Source organism: Sphaerodactylus townsendi, linkage group LG17, assembly GCF_021028975.2.
Source record: "Sphaerodactylus townsendi isolate TG3544 linkage group LG17, MPM_Stown_v2.3, whole genome shotgun sequence".
NCBI classification, from domain to species: Eukaryota; Metazoa; Chordata; class Lepidosauria; order Squamata; family Sphaerodactylidae; genus Sphaerodactylus; species Sphaerodactylus townsendi.
The window spans coordinates 2,894,037-2,914,241 of NC_059441.1; the positions used below are offsets into that span (position 1 = coordinate 2,894,037).

At 48.1% G+C, this 20,205-nt stretch overlaps 1 protein-coding gene across 1 annotated transcript in view; it reads right to left on the reverse strand.

Annotated features, from left to right (window-relative positions):
- Positions 1 to 2,511: 2,511 nt before the first annotated feature.
- Positions 2,512 to 20,205, reverse strand: part of IGDCC4 (immunoglobulin superfamily DCC subclass member 4) — a 57,814-nt gene continuing 40,120 nt past the window's right edge. Inside the window, exons 8-12 of the mRNA XM_048482079.1 lie at positions 16,158 to 16,295; positions 15,573 to 15,678; positions 12,390 to 12,627; positions 4,622 to 4,783; positions 2,512 to 3,839 (exon numbers count right to left, since the gene is read on the reverse strand). Of these exons, the coding sequence (XP_048338036.1) occupies positions 3,357 to 3,839; positions 4,622 to 4,783; positions 12,390 to 12,627; positions 15,573 to 15,678; positions 16,158 to 16,295 (1,127 nt within the window). The 3' untranslated portion in view covers positions 2,512 to 3,356. The remainder of the gene's footprint in view (positions 3,840 to 4,621; positions 4,784 to 12,389; positions 12,628 to 15,572; positions 15,679 to 16,157; positions 16,296 to 20,205) is intronic.

Below are 20,205 nucleotides of genomic sequence, written 5' to 3' on the forward strand. Positions count from 1 at the left end.
GGGCTCCGAGTGCCACCTCTGGCACCCGAGCCATAGGTTCGCCATTGCTGCCCTATACAGCAAGTAGGTGCCCCGGGATGCAAAATAGTGTCCTGCAGAAGCGGCTCCCATGCAGCAACCGGTTTGCTTTGCTTTTTTTTTTTAAGAGAGCGGAACTTTAGGAACGCCTCTTCTGTATCTACATCTGGTCACTGTGGTCAGTGGTACGAGCCAGCAATTTCTGGGCAGTTCTGTTTCCAGTGACCGTCTTGGAGCTTGGGGAAACTGAGGCCAGCTCAGAGACGGTGCACAGAGCCCCGCGCTCGGTCAGACTCGGCACCTACAAAGCAGCAGCCTTAGCGGTTTCCTCTGACGACATCAAAGCTATCTCTGAGGCCCCTTCCGCACACGCAAAATAATGCGTTTTCAAACCACTTTCACAACTGTTTGCAAGTGGATTTTGCCGTTCCGCACAGCTTCAAAGAGCACTGAAAGCAGTTTGAAAGTGCATTATTCTGCATGTGCGGAATGAGCCTCTGAGACATAGGCTGATTATACTCTGGCGCTCTGCCCCACAGCGAGCGCATGGTTCCGGCACGGCAGAGATTCTTGTTGCTGACGAAGCGTTCGAAGTCGTAATGCGGCCCCAGAAGAACCCACGCAGATTTTGCAAAGCAGGGACGCCAGAGATTTCTATACTGCCGAGGCTTCCTTTCAGGGCGTACTCAAAAAAAAAGAGCGAAGGTTGGTTTGCTTTTTAAAAGCCTTTTAAAGGTACTGATACCACTGATATTGCTCTTGCGGAAATGGCTTTTGTATTTTAAGGGGAAAGCTGTCTGCCTGCCTGTCCCTCAGAGCAAGGAGGGGTCAAGGGATTGACAAATTAAACGCGCAAAATGCAAAAAAGCCACGAAAGCAACCTCCGCCATCATAATGTCTGATATGGCGATACTCGATAGCCCACGCTTTAAAGGATAATATTGGCCCTTTTCCCACTTACCTTAAGCCCCACACTACTCTCCTAAAGTAGCGCGGGGTCCAGCTGCACTCCCCACTTCAGGGGCGGCGAGAATGCAGCCGCCCTGACGCTGCCTCTCTCGCGCCCCCTCAGCGCCGGTGGCTTAATTCCTAAGCGCCTTAACCTTCAACGATGGGTGCCTTTTGACGGTAACCCTGCACAGAAGCGGGGTTGGCCAAGGGAAGCTCCAGAGTCGCGGCGCCAGGAATTGCGCCCGCTGGGAATTGCACGCAGCAACCCTCCGACAAGGGTAAGTGGGGAAAGGCCCATTGATCCTTCCTTCAGACTCTCTATCTTCCCTTTTGAGCGGCGTGGGGGCAGGGGATTGCGAGTCGTGCGGCAGGCAGTGGGGCAGCTCCTTGTGTTTCAACAGGGAAATGTGAGGAGGCGCCACTGTGGAGGGACTGCGGGACTAGAAGCACCGTGGAAAGCACTCCATGCATAATGGGCCACGGCCTCCACTCCGCTCCCCCTGACAAGACCTCCGCCCCAGGAATCCGGGGACTCTTCCAAGCTGAGCTGCCAATTGCCGCCGCTGCCGCCGCCAGGAGCTGGATTTGATCTCGCTTCCCTTGACCCAGGCCAGTGACAACTCTATTGATGTGCTGAAATCGCAGGCACAGACCATGAAGTCTGAAGGCCAAGATCCCTTCACCTTGAATCAAATGCACACAATTACGGAAGGGGTTATGTGGGTTGAGCGTGGGTTAAGGTGTCGGACTAGGGCACGGGTCTGCAACCTGCGGCTCTCCAGATGTTCATGGACTACAATTCCCATCAGCCCCTGCCAGCATGGCCGTTCTCTTGGATATGTCCTTTTTGACTCACACAACCATAAGCCTTCGCCAGTGGGGCATAGTGATGAAAAGCGGTGGACTCTAATCGGGAGAACTAGGTTTTAATTCCACACTCTATGTGAGCAGCAAGGGGTAGCCCAGGGGTCTGCAACCTGCAGCTCTCCAGATGTTTATGGACTACAAATCCCAATTGGCCATGCTGGCAGGGGCTAGTGGGAATTGTAGTCCATGAACATCTGGAGAGCCGCAGGTTGCAGACCCCTGGGGTAGCCTCATCTCCTGCTAGTTCCCATTGGAAACAATGGATGATGGGGCACCCCTTTTGGGGGTCCATAAGTTTGGACCCCCTGAACCAAATTCCATCAAACTTGGTGGGTATCATCAGGCCAAAATGCAAAACCCCCACCAAAAATACTAAAAAAAAACCAAATTTTTGGGTATACCCGAATATTCAGGTATATCCGAATATGTTATTTGTCTTATTCGGGCATACAGATAATTTTATGCCTGAATAAATCCGAATCCGAATTTTACCAAATTTCTAGGTTATTGACCAAGCCTAGTTAAAAGTGGTAAGCTCTAATCTGGAGGACCTGGGTTCAATTCCCCACTCCTCCACATGAGTTGTGGACTCTTATCTGGCGAACCGGGTTTGTTTCCCTGCTCCTCCACATGAAGCCTGCTGGGTGACCCTGGGCCAGTCACAGTTCTCTCAGGACTCTCTCAGCCCCACCTACCTCACTGTTGTCGGGAGAGGAAGGGAAAGAGCTTGTCAGCCACTTTGAGTCTCCTTACAGGGGAGAAAGGCGGGGTATATATCCGAATTCTTCTTCTTCTTATCCTGCATCATACCATCGGTCCATCAAGGTGAGAATTACCTGCTCAGACCAGCAGTGGCTCTCGTACTCTCACAGGGTCTTTCACATTACCTACTGCCTCGTTTTTTTTACCTGGAGTTGCCGAGGATTAAACCCAGGGCCCTCTGCATGCCAACCAAATGCTCTACCACTGAGCCAAAAATGAAACTGGCTTATTCCGTGTCGGTCCACCAAGGCCAGTATTCCCCTTAAAATGCAAAAGCCACGAAAGCAACCTCCGCAATATCGATATGAGCGATATCGATATTACCTTTAAAGGATAATATTGATCTTTCCTTCGGGCTTTCTATCTCAAGAGGAGGTCTTTCGCATCACCTACTGGCTCACCCTTTTAGCGGGAGATTTGAGGGGTCAAACTCGGGACCTTCTGCACGCGGGCCTGGTGCTCCCCCACTGAGCCGAGGACCACCCTTCAATGCATCCGCCTTCTGAGTCAGGCGATCAACGTCAACATTGCCCACTGCTCTTCAAGATTCAGGCTGAGATCTTCCACGTCACCTCCTGCCTGGTTTTTCCAGCTGGAGATCCCGGGGTTCGAACCTGGGGAGATCTGCGTGCCGAGATGCTCGGCCATTGAGCCACGGGCCCTCCCTCCCTTCCGCTAAACTTCGAATTATGAAGCTATTTAGTACCGCCGAGGATGTTATGCTATTGCAAGCTTTTTGCCAGAGCCCGCTGCCCTCTTCAAAGATGGTGGGCACAGGCCACGTTCTCAAACGCTGCGGGAGAACTGATGAGACTAGAAAGGCCCCTGCAGAGCAAGACCTGCGATTGGCTCGTGGGGAAAACATCACAGGGAGTGGGGTCGACGACCTCTCCCTCTTCCTGAAGAAGGTTGGCATTCCCGCTCCCCACTGAGTCCAGGCGTTCCCCAGACCCCGGGAAACCAGCCGCCATCTTGGAAGTCTTTAACGACGCCCCAGAGCCCTCTGGCCCACTTTCCCCTTCCTGGCTATGCTCAGAATGGCCTGGAGAAGCCCGCCGAGACGAGTCTCCCTCTGAAGAGGGGCGTTTTGGGGCCCAGACCTCCAGAGGCAGCCCTTCTGCGTCCAGCATGCGGAGCTGCGCGTCGTGATCTCTGCTGGAGGCCAAGAAATCCGAGTGGACGATGACCTCCGCTTCCACCTGGCTGACGTTGCCAGGTGTCTGTTCCTTCTTCCCGTCGTTCTGTAGGATTCAAGAGACAAAAACGGGGGGGGGGGGGTTCAGTAAAAGAGTTCCCAAAAAACATAGGAGGTGAGTCCTGTTACCAAAGCGATCTGGCTTACCACAACCGCCTCTTCCTTCTTGGGCTCGAATCAAGTGGAAGATCCCCACAGATTAGAGAGCAGCAGTGGCGTAGTGGTTAAGAGCAGGTGCACTCTAATGTGGAGGAACCGGGTTTGATTCCCAGCTCTGCCGCCTGAGCTGTGGAGGCTTATCTGGGGAATTCAGATTAGCCTGTGCACTCCTACACACGCCAGCTGGGTGACCTTGGGCTAGTCACAGCTTCTCGGAGCTCTCTCAGCCCCACCTACCTCACAGGGTGTTTGTTGTGAGGGGGGGAGGGCAAGGAGTTTGTCAGCCCCTTCGAGTCTCCTTACAGGAGAGAAAAGAGGGATATAAATCCAACTCTTCTTCTCCTTCTTAAGAGAGTCAGCAGAAGGTAATAATTAAGGTGTTAGACTAGGATTTGGGAAACCCAGGTTTGATTCCCCGCTCTGCCACCGGAATTTGCTGGGCGACCTTGGGCCAGTCACACCCGTCAGTCTTGAATCAAGTCTGTTTTTCTAAGCATAAAGAAATCAGTTTGCAGAAACCAATGGATCGCCGAGATATGAACTGCATCGTGCGCTGCAGGAATGCAGGACAGGAACGAGAACAAAGCCAGCGTTAGACACACCCAGTACAATGAACGTCAGAAGTTTCCCTTCCTGCTATAAAGGAAGTCCCGCCCTTGGAATACGCACCATCACAGCCTCATACACCAAAGCGTGTAACACCAGGTTCCGCCCGCCACTGGACGCCACCTTCACAGTTCCATTCAAAGCCACTGCTGTGTCTTTTATGACCGTCTCTCCGTAGCGCACGATGGGGCTTGCCCAGCTGTCCATTGGCTTACTCCAAGGTGGCTGGGGAAGCAAAGTCAGGAGTTATTTCTGGGGACATAACACTCAAGCCCGCCCTGGAATAAGAGGCAAAGTGGAATAAGAAGCAATAAAAAAGAATAAGAATAAGAGGCAATAAAAAGCAAAACCTTTGGAACTTGAGCGTGTCAAAAGTTTTAAGGCCTCGTGAAGAAAATACACAGAAGAAGAAGAGTTGGATTTATGTCCCCCCTTTCTCTCCTGCAGGAGACTCAAAGGGGCTTACAATCTCCTTGCCCTTCCCCCCTCACAACAAACACCCTGTGAGGTCGGTGGGGCTGAGAGAGCTCCGAGAAGCTGTGACTAGCCCAAGGTCACCCAGCTGGCGTGTGTGGGAGTGCCCAGGCTAATATGAATTCCCCAGAGAAGCCTCCACAGCTCAGGCGGCAGAGCTGGGAATCAAACCCGGTTCCCCCAGATTAGATACACGAGCTCTTAACCTCCTACGCCACTGCTGCTCCAGAGGTGTCAAACAAAGATTCTAGGGATATAACAGAGCTATATATAACAGAGCTATATATCCTGAATATAATTCAGGAACCAAGAGGCCTCACCCTCTTGAAGGCGGTAAATCTGAGCAACATCAGGTTGCGGTTAAGCATTATCTAAGTTTAACAGCAGTAGTAGTCACAGGACTAGTAGTAACAACAGCAGTCGTAATCTCTGCACGTAGAAATCTGGTATGCCAGGATTCTTAGGCTCCACTCTAGCTTGTGCCAGGTTGGCTGTTGTGAGTTTCTCAGACTTCGTTGGCGTGGCCCGGTAGGTTTTGCGCCTCGCGTTTTGCCCGTTTCTATGGCTTCAGAGGTATGTCACGATAAGGCATCTTATCGTGACATGCCGCTGAAAATGCCAGCCAAAGAAACAGGTGGAACATGAGAAGAGAAGAAGAAGAGTTTGGAATTTTATCTGCCCTTTCTCTCCTGTAAGGAGACTCAAAGGGGCTTTCCCTTCCCCCTCACAACAAACACCCTATGAGGTAGGTGTGGCTGAGAGAGCTCCGAAGAACTGTGACTAGCCCAAGGTGACCCAGCTGGCGTGTGTGGGAGTGCAGAGGCTAATCTGAATTCCCCAGATAAGCCTCCACAGCTCAAGCGGCAGAGCGGGGAATCAAACCCGGTTCCTCCAGATTAGAGTCCACCCGCTCTTAACCACTACGCCACTGTGAGGAGGAAAATCCACCAGAAAACGGCACAGAAAATCCACAACAGCCAATTGATTCTGGGAGTGACTCTTCCCGGTCTGCGCTGGAACTAGACGAGGCCTGGAATCAGTTTGGCACGCTGCGGTCCCAGCACTGATAATGAGAACTTGGAGCAAGACCCCTTCCCTGACATCCGCCTGACCTTGGCCCCAGTTGAGGTGACCTCCTTCCCGCCTTGGCCCATCTGGCTCAAAATGGGGAAACCAGATGTTGCACTCTTCCCCCTCCCCACTGCGCTGTGACCTTCTGCAAGTACCCCTGGCGATTGGCAAACGTAAAGGGGCAAAAGGAATGAAGAATCCTTTCAGGCCAAGGGCCTCTCGTTCAGGAGTCAGGCGCCCACGGCCAACCTTTGGGGTCAAGGTGCCAGAGGCCACGCCAGAGGCACGATGGGACACATGCCCCCCACCCCATTTTATCTTGCCTCAAGACTGCAGTGCATTCTGGGATGGGCAGACGGGCAATAGCGCAGAGCTGATCTGTGGGAACGTCAGCAAGCAGGAAGCGTTCTATTCCCACCCCGTCCATCCACCATTAAGGTGGGTTTCCCCGGCGACCACCATTAGAGTGGCCTGCCGCACACCCTGTCACACAGCAAGACACTTGTCAGTCTTTTAGCACAGTGATTCTTGCACACAAAGAGATGAAAGGAAAGAGGTCAGGGAAGAGCCAAACCTCAAACCTGCCGACAAGTTTGACATGAAGAAAGCCCTGGAGCAGCAGTGGCGTAGGACAGTGGTGGCGAACCTTTGGCACTCCAGATGTTATGGACTACAGTTCCCATCAGCCCCTGCCAGCATGGCCAATTGGCTGGGGCTGATGGGAATTGTAGTCCATAACATCTGGAGTGCCAAAGGTTCGCCACCACGGGCGTAGGAGGTTAAGAGCTCGTGTATCTAATCTGGAGGAACCGGGTTTGATTCCCCGCTCTGCCGCCTGAGCTGTGGAGGCTTATCTGGGGAATTCAGATTAGCCTGTACACTCCCACACATGCCAGCTGGGTGACCTTGGGCTAGTCACGGCTTCTTGGAGCTCTCTCAGCCCCACCTACCTCACAGGGTGTTTGTTGTGAGGGGGGGAAGGGCAAGGAGATTGTCAGCCCCTTTGAGTCTCCTGCAGGAGAGAAAGGGCGGATATAAATCCAAACTCTTCTTCTTCTCTTCTTATGTATCGCTTATCACCCATCACATCTACAATGGCCATGATCCTCGGGCTGGGACCCAAATCTGCCACGGTTCCTTTTTCTCCAGGAGGCTAGCAATCCTGCAGTCTTGAAAAATAAGATGCTGGGCTTTCCCTGTGTTACGTTCTGTCAAAACAAACCTCAAAGCTGGATTCCGAGGACTCCCACTACAGAGGAGGGAAAGAATCTCCCGTTTGCTTTTCAACGCTACGTGGCACAAACTGGCATCTCCCACGAACTGTTTGTATATAAAGTGAAAGATGAAGAGATTGATTAAACTGCAGGGGTCTTCAAACGATGGCCCTCCAGATGTTCATAGACTACAATTCCCATGAGCCCTACCACTTGGCCATGCTGGCAGGGGCTGATGGGAATTGTAGTCCATGAACATCTGGAGGGCCATAGTTTGAAGACCCCTGGATTAAAGCAATAGCTTTTCCCAGGGCCTGGTGACCGATGGGAATCGGTGGGGGGGGGAGGGGAGAGCAGTTGCGTAGCTAACATGGGGCGGGGTGGTGGTGTTAGGGTTAGGTGTCCTGGGCACACGCCATTGGGGTCACGTGGGGGCAGAAAATTGGCCCCACGCCCCTCCCCCCTCACCCTGCCAGGCCTGGCAAAAGCCACTGCTGGGCACCCCTGCCTAGCCTCATGCCACCAGCCAGGCCCCACGGACCGGAGCAGCCTGGTGGGGCCAGGCCACACGACTGGGTGGCCACCCAACCAGGCTGCTTTTTCAGCTGACTGCTCTTTGCAGCCGGCTGAACTAAGGTAAGTTGGGGGGGTGGCGCAAGGGGGCGGGACCCCATTTTGCCCCAGGCGCCATCCCCCCATGCCACCCTGCAAGTATACCTTTCCTAACACGTAGTCGGATGAAGACTTCTGCTAAGCTCAAAAGCTTGCCCAAAGCTTTATTTTATTTATTTATTTATTTATTGTTTAGTTTTATATACCGCCCTATCCCTGAAGGGCTCTGGGCGGTGTACAACAAAGTTCAATCATAATACAGCTAAATACAATCAAAAACTAAACAATTAGATTCCAATATAAATAAATTACGAAATCCCCATTAAAACAGCGGTCAATACCAAGTTTAAAATCGAAATCGGGCGCCCAGCAAGCCCATTTTAAAACCCTCTCAAAATGGGAAGACTGCTGGCTCCATCCATAAAAAGATGTGAACAGAAACGAGGATAGGAGGGGGGGGGGGCACCCGTTTTGCATTGTTTTGCTGAATCCTAACACAAAGCCCCAACTTGAACAACTCCAGGCCAGCCTGATCTTGTCAGATCTCAGAAGCTAAGGAGCAGCAGTGGCGTAGGAGGTTAAGAGCTCGTGTATCTAATCTGGAGGAACCGGGTTTGATTCCCAGCTCGGCCGCCTGAGCTGTGGCGGCTTATCTGGGGAATTCAGATTAGCCTGTACACTCCCACACACGCCAGCTGGGTGACCTTGGGCAAGTCACAGCTTCTCGGAGCTCTCTCAGCCCCACCTACCTCACAGGGTGTTTGTTGTGAGGGGGGAAGGGCAAGGAGATTGTAAGCCCCTTTGAGTCTCCTACAGGAGAGAAAGGCGGGAAATAAATACAAACTCTTCTCTTCTTCTTCTTAGTTAGCACATAGATGGGCAACCGCCAAGGAATTCCAGGGTTGTGCTGATGGCAAACCACCTTTGAACATCTCTTGCCTCAAAAAACCCTACAGAGTTGCTGTAAGCCAGCTGTGAAAGGACAGCACACAAACACACACACACACAACAGAAGGTGTGCACAGGGATTTTTGTTTTGGATTTGGCACAGGCTGTAACAGCTGGTTGAACCCCCTCTCCAAGATATTTTTATGCCCGACTGAAGGGGAAACTTTACCTTTACTTAAGAAAACCATTGGAAATAGTGGGGTCGGTCAATAGGGCAAGAAACATAAGTAGCACATTTTGAAATGTCATTATGTAAATGAAGAAATGCATGAAGAAGAAGAAGAAGAGTTTGGATTTATATCCCCCCTTTCTCTCCTGCAGGAGACTCAAAGGGGCTGACAATCTCCTTGCCCTTCCCCCCCTCACAACAAACACCCTGTGAGGTCGGTGGGGCTGAGAGAGCTCCGAGAAGCTGTGACTAGCCCAAGGTCACCCAGCTGGCGTGTGTGGGAGGGTACAGGCTAATCTGAATTCCCCAGATAAGCCTCCACAGCTCAGGCGGCAGAGCGGGGAATCAAACCCGGTTCCTCCAGATTAGATACACGAGCTCTTAACCTCCTACGCCACTGCTGCTCCTCATTCAAAAGATTTTGGGGGTGGGGTGTCATTTCCCTGGTTTTGTGCTCTGTCCTCAAAAGCTGACCCCAGAAGAAAAGTGTGTTCGTCTTTTCAGTGCCACAAGACTCCTGGTTATTTTTGCCGCCATAAACTGAAAAGGGAAATCCAGCCTGGATTTGACCCTCCAAGTAAGCGAAGGGCCTCGTCTGTTTCAGCAGTTCTAAGCTGCGGGGCTCCGTAAAGGCTGGAAGAAATTTCTCCCATTAGCCTATTTTGCGGCAAGCTGAAAGGAGAATCCCTCTCCTAAGAAACCGCCCGCTTTCAATCTCAGCTCGAGCATTTACTGCCCTCTAGTGGCTGGCCAGAGAGGCAGAGGTTGGCCAGAAGATGCTGGCTCTCTTGATCCGGTTAGTGCAAACGGGCAAAAAAGAGTAACGTTGCACATCAATGCTGCATGGGTATCAATAATGTGTGTTTTGTGCTACAATACTATTTAACATGCATACACACGCATTGTCACAATTCTCCCATATATGAGGTGTATACCCAATTTTTCACAATCTTGAACCTATGCACATAAATTAGTTACAACTATATAACCATGTAAGACAATACATAACTTCTAGAACAGGAATATCATATCTTGTTGGGGCAAGCAAATAAATCATGCTCACCCCTCTCTGTCGGAAAAATACCGGAACAGGGGCACATAGCCAAATATCTTGAATTATTAACTGAACCCCAACAGAGATGGATTATCACAAGGGCCAGATCCAATACCTTCCCATCGGCCATTTCAAAGGGTCGCTACTTATCCATACCTCTCCAGGATCGGGTTCGCCAAACTGTAAAAATCAAGTGGAGACTCTTGCTCACATTATTCTTGACTGTCCGAGATATGTGGGCATTAGGAATTTCTCTCCCAGGCTGGCCCTAGACAAATCTGAAAGTGACTCTGACTGTTCTGTTGTGGAGCTTCTGTTAAACAACACAGATGTCATGCTCTTGGAAAAAGTAGCAAAATTTCTTTTACAAGTGACAGAACTTTCTAAGTATTGTATACTGCTATATAGTCTTCCTGTCTGCGCTTCGAATGTACTCTTGATTTGTATTTCAAAAATGTCTGGCAATGCTCTAGAACCTATTTTTAAATGCCAAATAAAGGTTGTTGTTGTTGTTGTTTACAATACATAACTTCATGTGACAGAATCTACATGAATATTATCCTAATTTTCAACCCAATTCTTGACTGGAGATATGGAACTATAGTGCAGGCCACAATGACTGAACAATAGATTTTGGACTAAACACATCTACATAGGAATAAGAGACAGATAATTAGGATAATCCACACCCTATGAGGTGAGCCAATGTTCAACAGGGAGCTGGGAATATTTAGTCTGGAGAAGTGAAGGTTAAAGGTTAAAGAAGTGAAGGTGAAAGGACATGATAGCTAAATATTTGAATATCTGAAGGGATATCATGTCGAAGAGGGAGCAAGCTTGTTTTCTGCTGCCTCAGAGACTAGAGCACGGAGTAATGGATTCAAGGTGCCGGAAAAGAGATTCCACCTAAACATTAGGAAGGATTTTCTGTCAGGGTTGTTTGACAGTGGAATTCACTGTCTCGGAGCGTGGTGGAGGTTCTTTGCTTCTTTGGAGGTTTTTAAACAGAGGCTGGATATGTCAGGAGTGCTTTGATTGTGTGTTCCTGCAAGGCAGGGGGTTGGACTTGATGGCCCTTGGGGTCTCTTCCAACTCTTTCATTTTATGATTCCATATTGCCGGCACATTCAGCACTGGGGGGGCCAAACGTGAAATCCCACACGCTCGCCATGGGCTTGCTTGAACTGATCTCCTAATTGCCTTGCACGTCCTCTAAGGGGCACAAAGACAGACGCAAACAGATTAACTAAATTAGCCCAATTAAACATTCACTAATGAAATGAAACGCTCCAGACATGGCGAAGTATTAGGCCTGGGGGGGGGGGGGGCGACGGTTTTCAGTGGGCAAACAATTTGTCGATAGAATAACCAAACACCACAAAGAAATCCGGGAAGAAAACTGCACGGGCCGAGTCAGTCTGGACGAAGCAAAGGTGCACCTGACCGCTCCATCGCCCCCAAAATACGACCGTCTGGAGCAGCTTGTTTCAATAAGTATGCAAGGTGACGTTCTCCTGCAGAAAATGATGGGATGGTCCCAGAGAAGCAAGATGCAGTCTAATTCCCAAGCCATGGCAGTGCTGACTTGGTCACAATTAGGCTTGGAAATTTGGGTGCACCGAATTCCAGATTCGGCCCGACTTTGAGTGCATTCGGGCAGATTCGGGCCAAAATCGGCCGAATATGTCCTGCCCAAATCTGAACGAATCTGAATTTGGTTTTTTTTGCGTTTCGGCCTGCAGGGGGCACACTTTTAAAACTAGCGGCCCCAACATTTCAGGGTATCACTTTGGTGCTGCTAGCTTCAAAAATGCGCCCCCTGCAGGCTGAAACACAAAACACACACACACACACACACAGTTAAAAATCAGACAAACCCAAATGCAAGATCACTGAGTGGCCAAACTGACCATAAAACCAGCCGACAGCAAATCTTTTGACAGAAAGGAACATGAGGGGGGAATCAACAAAAATAGAAAGCCCAGCATGGACATAATTACCGTACAACTTGCGACTGCAGCAAGGGATGGTACACATCCACAAACAGGCCCCAACTGGAAGCAACTGAAAAGTAGTTTTTGAACAGTCTTCAAAGGCCGCCCCAGAGTGAGGTGCAAGGCATGAGTCAAACAGTGCTTGAAAAAACAGTACATCTCACATCCTCAAGTGGCAGAGCGGGGAATCAAGACCAGTTCAGATTAGAGTACACCTGCTCTTAACCACTACGCCACTGCTGTACATTGTCCCAATTTCTGTGCAAAAAGGGCAGGAAAATAAATACACAAATACCTTCCTTTTGATGTGGCTTGCACTGTCCTCCAGAAAACTGCCCCGGACAAGACCCTGCACTTCTGGCAGTTCCGTGACGTCTGCTGATGGCGAGGGGGCATCCTTGGGAAGTGGGGACATTAGAGACTCTAGCTCGTGAGAATCAGACGGGGCCAGAGTTGGTGGCGGCAGCTGCCGGTTCCGAAGGTAGTAGACATGGTTTCCAGCAGCTTGGGAATCCAAGCCTGGCACTGAATCCCTGTAAGAGATGAACAAAAATGAATGTTCACTAGCTGGGTAACAAACCTTAATACGGGAAGAGAGGATGCTGCCTTAGACCTGGTCAGATCCCTATGTGAGCAATGTTTATTCTGTAAGTTGCCCTCTGGGGTCAGGAAATGGATTTTCTTAATTCCGCATCCTGTGCTCCTGAGAACTGAACACAATACCTTCTGTTCCACAGCCAGAGATGTCCCTACCTGGGCTCCTAAGGACTGAACCCGGTGCATTCTCTACTAGGGTAAGGAAATGGGTTTTCCTGATCCCTCAACCTGGGCTCCCAAGGACTGAACACAGTGTGTTCTATAGTAGGGTCAGGAAATGGGTTTTCCTGATCCCTCAACCTGGGCTCCCAAGGACTGAACACAGTGTGTTCTATAGTAGGGTGAGGAAATGGGTTTTCCCGATCCCTTGTAGGTGGGGTTGACAGAGCTCTGAAGAACTGTGACTAGCCCAAAGTCACCCAGCTGGCATGCGTTGGAGTGCACAAGCTAATCTGGTTCATCCGATTAGCCTCCACAGCTCAAGCGGCAGAGCTGGGAATCAAACCCGGCTCCTCCAGATCAGAGTACACCTGCTCTTAGCCACTACGCCACTGCTGCTTAATAGTAACGCCTGTAATAGTAATAGTAATGCCTGTAAAGATTCAATTTTAGCTATGTTGATAAAGATGAAGAACTGCTCCTTTTCTAGCAAGTTCCTTTGATACTGTCTCACAACTGGTTAATTCAGTCAGGAGGTTATGGTCAGTTTTCCCCACGAGCGCAGCAACAGAGAAGTTTTTCCTCAGACCGCAGTGCAAGCAGAAAGGGGACTTAAACTCCCCCAGTAGAAGAAGAGTTTGGATTTATATCCCCCCTTTCTCTCCTGCAGGAGACTCAAAGGGGCTTACAATCGCCTTGCCCTTCCCCCCTCACAACAAACACCCTGTGAGGTAGGTAGGGCTGAGAGAGCTCCGAGAAGCTGTGACTAGCCTAAGGTCACCCAGCTGGCGTGTGTGGGAGTGTACAGGCTAATCTGAATTCCCCAGATAAGCCTCCACAGCTCAGGCAGCAGAGCTGGGAATCAAACCCGGTTCCTCCAGATTAGATACACGAGCTCTTAACCTCCTACGCCAACTGGTAATGGCCCCACCATTTGCCCCACTGGGAAAATTTGCATGCAGCCCATTAGTATGCATGGAATTGGTCAGGACACACAAATTGCCCCCATGGGATAAAAAGCAGGCTCCTTAGGGCTGATCTGGATTAGGAAATCAGAGCAGAAGGGAGAATTAAGCCACATACTATCGAGGCCTGAAAATGAAGTTTGAAACAGAAAACTCCGATTATTTCCTACAACTAAGGAAAGGTGGACCAAGATATTAGAATGAGAAGACATAGCTAAGCTTGCTTCATTGCTTAAAGAAGGGGACTCGAATAACATTTTGGATAACTGGAAACCTATGCTGGCATATGTAGATAAAACAGAAAAAAATGAACTTACGATTTGTGGTTTTGAGGGCCAGTGAATGTCAAAATTAAGAGTTAACGGAGAAAAATGTGACGGTTATCAATTTACCTGTAGTTATCAACTAGTTACCAATTAACCTGTGGTTATCAATTTACCCCCCTCCTCCCCCTTATAACATCAAGCGGATCCTACCGCCCCTTCCTTTGGGGTTTTTAAGGGAGTTGATAGTAGGTGCCATCTTATGTTGATCGTAAATATGCTGCATTTTAATGGGGTAAGGTTTACATTTATTGGAGCCGTATTAATTGATATTTAATGGTTTTAATCTGACATATGTGCTCTATTTTATATGTTGTTCACCGCCCTGAGCCCTCCGGGGGAGGGCGGTATAAAAGTGCCGTCTCTGCAAAGAGGGTGATGAAACCGTGGAGCACATCATCTGCCGTTGTAAGAAAATAGCCCAAACTGACTATCTCGAACGTCACAATAGGCTAGCAGCAATGGTGCACTGGAACCTTTGCAAAAAGTACGGCCTGCCCTGTAGCAAGACCTGGTAATTTGCGAGCTAATGTAAGCCAGAGAAGACCACAGAAAACGAAGAAGCAAAAATACTCTGGGACTTTAAAATACAGACAGACAGACACCTGGCACACAACACCCCTATACATAACAGTGATTTAAGAGAAAAAAACATATTTGGATCATAGATGTTAAGCTGTGCCAGTTGACAAGCAGGGTAGGAGGACAAAGAGCTGGAAAAAAGATCACAAAATACAAGGACCTACAAATTGAAGTTGAACGATTGTGGCAAAAAAGAACAACAGTAATCCCACTAGTAGTCGGTGCTCTAGGAGGAATCCCAAGAAATCTTGAAAAACATCTGGAAAGCCTAAACTTGGACAGAACATCAGTCCACCTGCTGCAGAAAGCAGCACTTCTAGGAACTGCACATATTCTACGCAAATACCTCTAATATCCTAGGTCCTTGGGAAGGACTTGATATTCAGAGATGAATTCCAGACACTTGTGCTGTGTTGTTATGTGTATAATAATAATAATAATAATAATAATAATAATAATAATAATAATAATAATAATAATAATAATAATAATAATAATAATAATAATAATAATAATAATAATAATAATAATAATAATAATAATAGTGTTTATAGAGACACAAGTTGATTTTGTTATTAAAGACCAAGAGGTATGTTTCTTGGAATTAACACTCGATGCAGACATAATTGGGAGTCCATACGAAAGATCAATATACCTGTTTATACTTGTAATCTTGGTAGGTAGTTTGTTGTTAAGTTGTTTCTCGATGTTAATGAGAAACATTAAAAACGAACCATAAAGTTCCAGCAGGGAACTCCGAGCACATCTCTGCTTGTGGTGAGTCAGAAGCGGAGTCACACGTAAGTCCCGAGAGCCCTGGCACTGTGTGTTGTGGGGACCAGCACGACCTACCTTGGTTTGTTGTTGTGGAAAGTAGCACACATGCAGAAGAGAATGCAGAGAAGACCCAAGCAGACTCCAACGATGATTCCCGTGACTGAGTGGACGTCCAGAATATCTGGCAGGCAAAGGATAGACCAGAGCGTCAACGTTTCTGGGAAGACCAGAGTTCCACGGGCATCAGTGATGTGGCTAAGCTTACACTAATTCAGGGACTGCGCCGGTGATTGAGGGGTACTTTCACTGTGGTGTAACTACTGCAAGATATCTGTAACTTGACTAATATGTAAGGGGCCTTTTCTCTCTCTCCATCCGTTTCAGCACAGCGGCAGAAATGGCTCTCCACCGGCATAATTAATGCCGGTGGAGGCTCGGGACCGCTCACACGGTATCATGTGGGTGGCCCCGAAGCTGCAGCGAATCGCCTTGGGTTCGTCCAGTTCACCTACCTCTCCTCCCTGCACAGCTCCAGACGGCTGGAGGGACGCACCCATTCTGCCCTCCGACCTCTGGGGGGCTGCAAGATATCTGTAACTTGACTAATATGTAAGGAGCCCTTTCTCTCTCTTCAGCCATCACAGATGTTCCAAGATATACCTGAGAACCGCTCTTGCAGTGTCTGCACATCCTTAACGTTCGAGTACGGGCCGGACCCGACAACCGTCTTTGCTCCCATCTTGAAGAAGTATCTGGTGTCGCTCTCCAGCCCGTGCACCTCGGTACTAAACGTATTGCCTGTGGGAGAGAGGAATACAAAGAGAAAGACTGAATAGACAAAAATTGTTTTCTTCACAAATACAGCCTTTTCAGAGTGCCATTAACGGCACCATGGATGCTCCGTGCATGAAGAAGAAGAAGAAGAAGAAGAAGAAGAAGAAGAAGAAGAAGAAGAAGAAGAAGAAGAAGAAGAAGAAGAAGAAGAAGAAGAGGAGGAGGAGGAGGAGGAGGAGGAGGAAGAGGAGGAGGAGGAGTTTGGATTTATATCCCCCCTTTCTCTCCTGCAGGAGACTCAAAGGGGCTTACAATCTCCTTGCCCTTCCCCCCTCACAACAAACACCCTGTGAGGTGGGTGGGGTTGAGAGAGCTCCGAGAAGCTGTGACTAGCCCAAGGTCACCCAGCTGGCGTGTGTGGGAGTGTACAGGCTAATCTGAATTCCCCAGACAAGCCTCCACAGCTCAAGCGGCAGAGCTGGGAATCAAACCTGGTTCCTCCAGATTAGATAAACAGCAGCCAAGAAGTTAAGAGTGGAATCTGGGTTCTTCTCAGCAATCACGTGCATGCACCTCCCGACAACGAGTAGCTTTTCCACACAATTCATTTAAAACATTTCGAGACAGGAAATAAAATGTTTAACCCATGGAATTCCGCATTGTTTTTATCCCCCAAAATGTTTTATTTCCAGCCTCAAAATGTTTTAAATTAATCCCCGTTTAAAACAATTCTCTGGCTGTGTCAGGGGGATGGGTAACAAGTAAACAAAACACATTCTTGAAACTATGTAATCACCAGATATAGCCAATCAATGCCTCTTTGATGGATGTAACCAGCCTGCTATATGTTAGCCCTGCCAACTGTGCATTCTTTCCTTTATGGTTTTGCATGCTTTGTAGTAAACTAGGCATCCACTGCATCTCCTGTCCCGTGAGAAAAGAGTTGCAACTGTTATTTTGTGGACAGAAAGCTCCTTTGCTATCTGTTGCTGATCTTGGGGCAGTCTTGGTTCTAGAGTCTGCCTCTGGAAAGTTGGGAGGGGGGATCTGTTAGGATATATATGGGTCCACAAATGCCTGTTTCTTTAGAACTGGCTTAGTCAAGGATGGTGCTTGAAAACCTCATTAATAAACGCTGCTGATTGATACTCCAGAGTCCATTTATTGGCGTAACGTTCCAAGACCTAACAGGCTGAAATGTTTTGAAAACGTCTTCAGTTGCACTGAGATCTACTGACTATCTTTCCCCCTTTTCCCTGAACTTCCTCCTTGGAGCCATCTTCTTCTTTTTAAATATATTTTTATTGAAATTTTAATTATAACAACAATAGTTGAGTCAAATATTGGACTCAATTCAGTTTAAAAAAAACATTAGTTACATACTATAAGCATGACAAACATCTACATTGTACGACAGCTTCTTCGCGGTCGCATCTAATTGATAAAATTAAAATTGCCAATACTATAAGCAAAAACCTTGCTATTTTTCTTTATTACGTTTGATTTTACCCCCATTTCGTAATCAGTATGTAATTCCCAGATAGCTTATTTAATTATCTTATATATCAGCTATTATTATTTTATTTATTATTATTTATTTATTATTTAAATTTATAGACCGCCCAATCCCCAAGGGGCTTTGGGCGGTGCACAACACTATCTATATACAATATATAACAAGGGTCACAATAGTGACCATATATACTAAAATCCATTAAAAACCATTAAAACCATGTAAACAGCAGTCAAAAACAGTAACAATAATAATGGCGTCCCGTAACCCAATTCCTTTAAAACCACCCCAAAAAGAAGGGAGCGGCAGGACTCCTCCCTAAAATTAACAATAAATATGGAAAAACATCCTCTGAAGATGCTAGCCACAGATGCAGGCGAAACGTCAGGAGAGAATGCTGCTAGAACACGGCCATACAGCCCGGAAACCACACAGCACCCAATATGCAAAAACAAATTATAAAAAACAGGGAGCAAGAGAACCAAGGAGTGACGCAAAGAAGGGGACACGGGGGGGGGGGGGCGCAGTATTTTTCAACTCAAGGTTTTTGCTTCAAATAGTAATCATTCCTTTAGTTCTTAAAATACATTTATCTATTAAGGTAATCTAGGCACGGTTTCCAGACAGTTTCATAATTTTCGGGAATTTCTCTTAATTTCCACGTCAGTCGACTTGGGGCCATCTTCTGAGCTCACTCGGTTCAACCTCGCCTCCCTATCTGCAACATTTCTCTATTTGTTCTTTTATTTTTGCAGGGAATCTTCGAAGCATCAAGTATTTGAGTGCAGAATGCAGAATACGGCTGGGAAGCACGGAAGTATCAATTTAACACGGAACTCCAAGAAAAGGGGGGGCACAAAATGGCGGCCAGGAATCGTTTCAAGAGGGTGGATGCAACAAAAGGAGAGGCTGAAAACATTTTACAAATGGTTGTTGCGGGTTTTCCAGGTGAGTGGCCGTGGTCTGGTAGGCCTTGTTCCTAACCTTTCGCCTGCATCTGTGGCTGGCATCTTCAGAGGTGTATCACAGAGGGGAAACCTGTTACACATTGTGTCCAGTGACAGACTTCCCTCTGTGAGACACCTCTGAAGATACCAGCCACAGATGCAGCCGAAATGTTAGGAACAAGATCTACCAGACCACGGCCACACAGCCCGGAAAACCCACCACAACCAGTTGAATCTGACCGTGAAAGCCTTCGACAATACATTTTACAAATGTTTTACAAACATTTTAGGAGGTTTGTGCAGAAGAGGCCACTGTGTCAGGAAAGGTGGCTGTTTCTACCTGGCATGTATGGAGCAAGGTGCTAAGAACGACACCTGGGTGGCGGAGTGTTGTTTCCGTTGGATCTGGTGCTTGATCTGTGCCCTTCAATGTAACCGAGCCTGTGATATGTTAAAGTAACTCTTTTCTATCTGATCTGTCTCTTACATATGTAGATAACTAGGTTAACCCTGCTCGGCGCCCCAGGGGGAGATGGTGTTACGGCCTGCTCAGTTATCCCAAGAGATGTCAGGCTTGCATCTATTTTTCTTTAGCTAAATACCAGTCAAAAGAGCATAATTCATACTCTATATTAATATACTAGCGGGGCCCAGCCACGCGTTGCTGTGGCAATTGTCCTTCTCATCACAGTCTGCAACCCACACAGATGTCCATGCAGGTCCAGTGATCCCCCCATGATAAGCAAGAGGGGAAGGTACACCCCAAAGTGAAAAAGAAGAAAACTTGTACCAACAGGCTACAATGAAGACTTCAAAAAAAAATTAGTTCTCCCACTGGAGTAGCAATTTACTCCAGGCCACAGGCCACAGATAGACAGGCTGCACGAACATTCTAAGGGTGACAGTTAAACACACCCAGCTTCATGGCCTGGTGCGCCAGGAAAAAGATGTTTTACCTGGCTCAGGTATGGACTTTCGGCGATTTGAAGGTCCCATTACCTGCCCGCAACAGGGAGGAATGTCATGTGAAAATTTGGGGGTGATCCGTCCAGCCGTTTCGGCGTTAGGGAGTGACTAACAAAGTCACGGTTTGCTTTTTATATATATAAGATATCTAATAATGAATATTAGTCACATAATATAGTTTTCCTGGGTTACAATGGAAATATTGGAGCCCACGGGGGTAGCTTGGCAGGAGGCTATCTCTGCCCGGCCTTGGGACGCTTAGCTTCAAAACAAATTCTTTCACACCTCTCTTTCAGACATTCTTTGGGAAAAAAGGGGGGGGGAATTCAGGGGAATGCCAAGGGGGGTACCTGTAACTGTGGAAACCAGATTCAGCAGAACTGGTTTCCTAAAGCTGGGTGCTTGATGCCAAATCAATAAACACATCTTTGCTAAAACATCTTTGCTAAAAGATGGCAGGGAGATTGCAAGAGAAGCTGAATGAATTCTTTGCATCTGTCTTCACCCA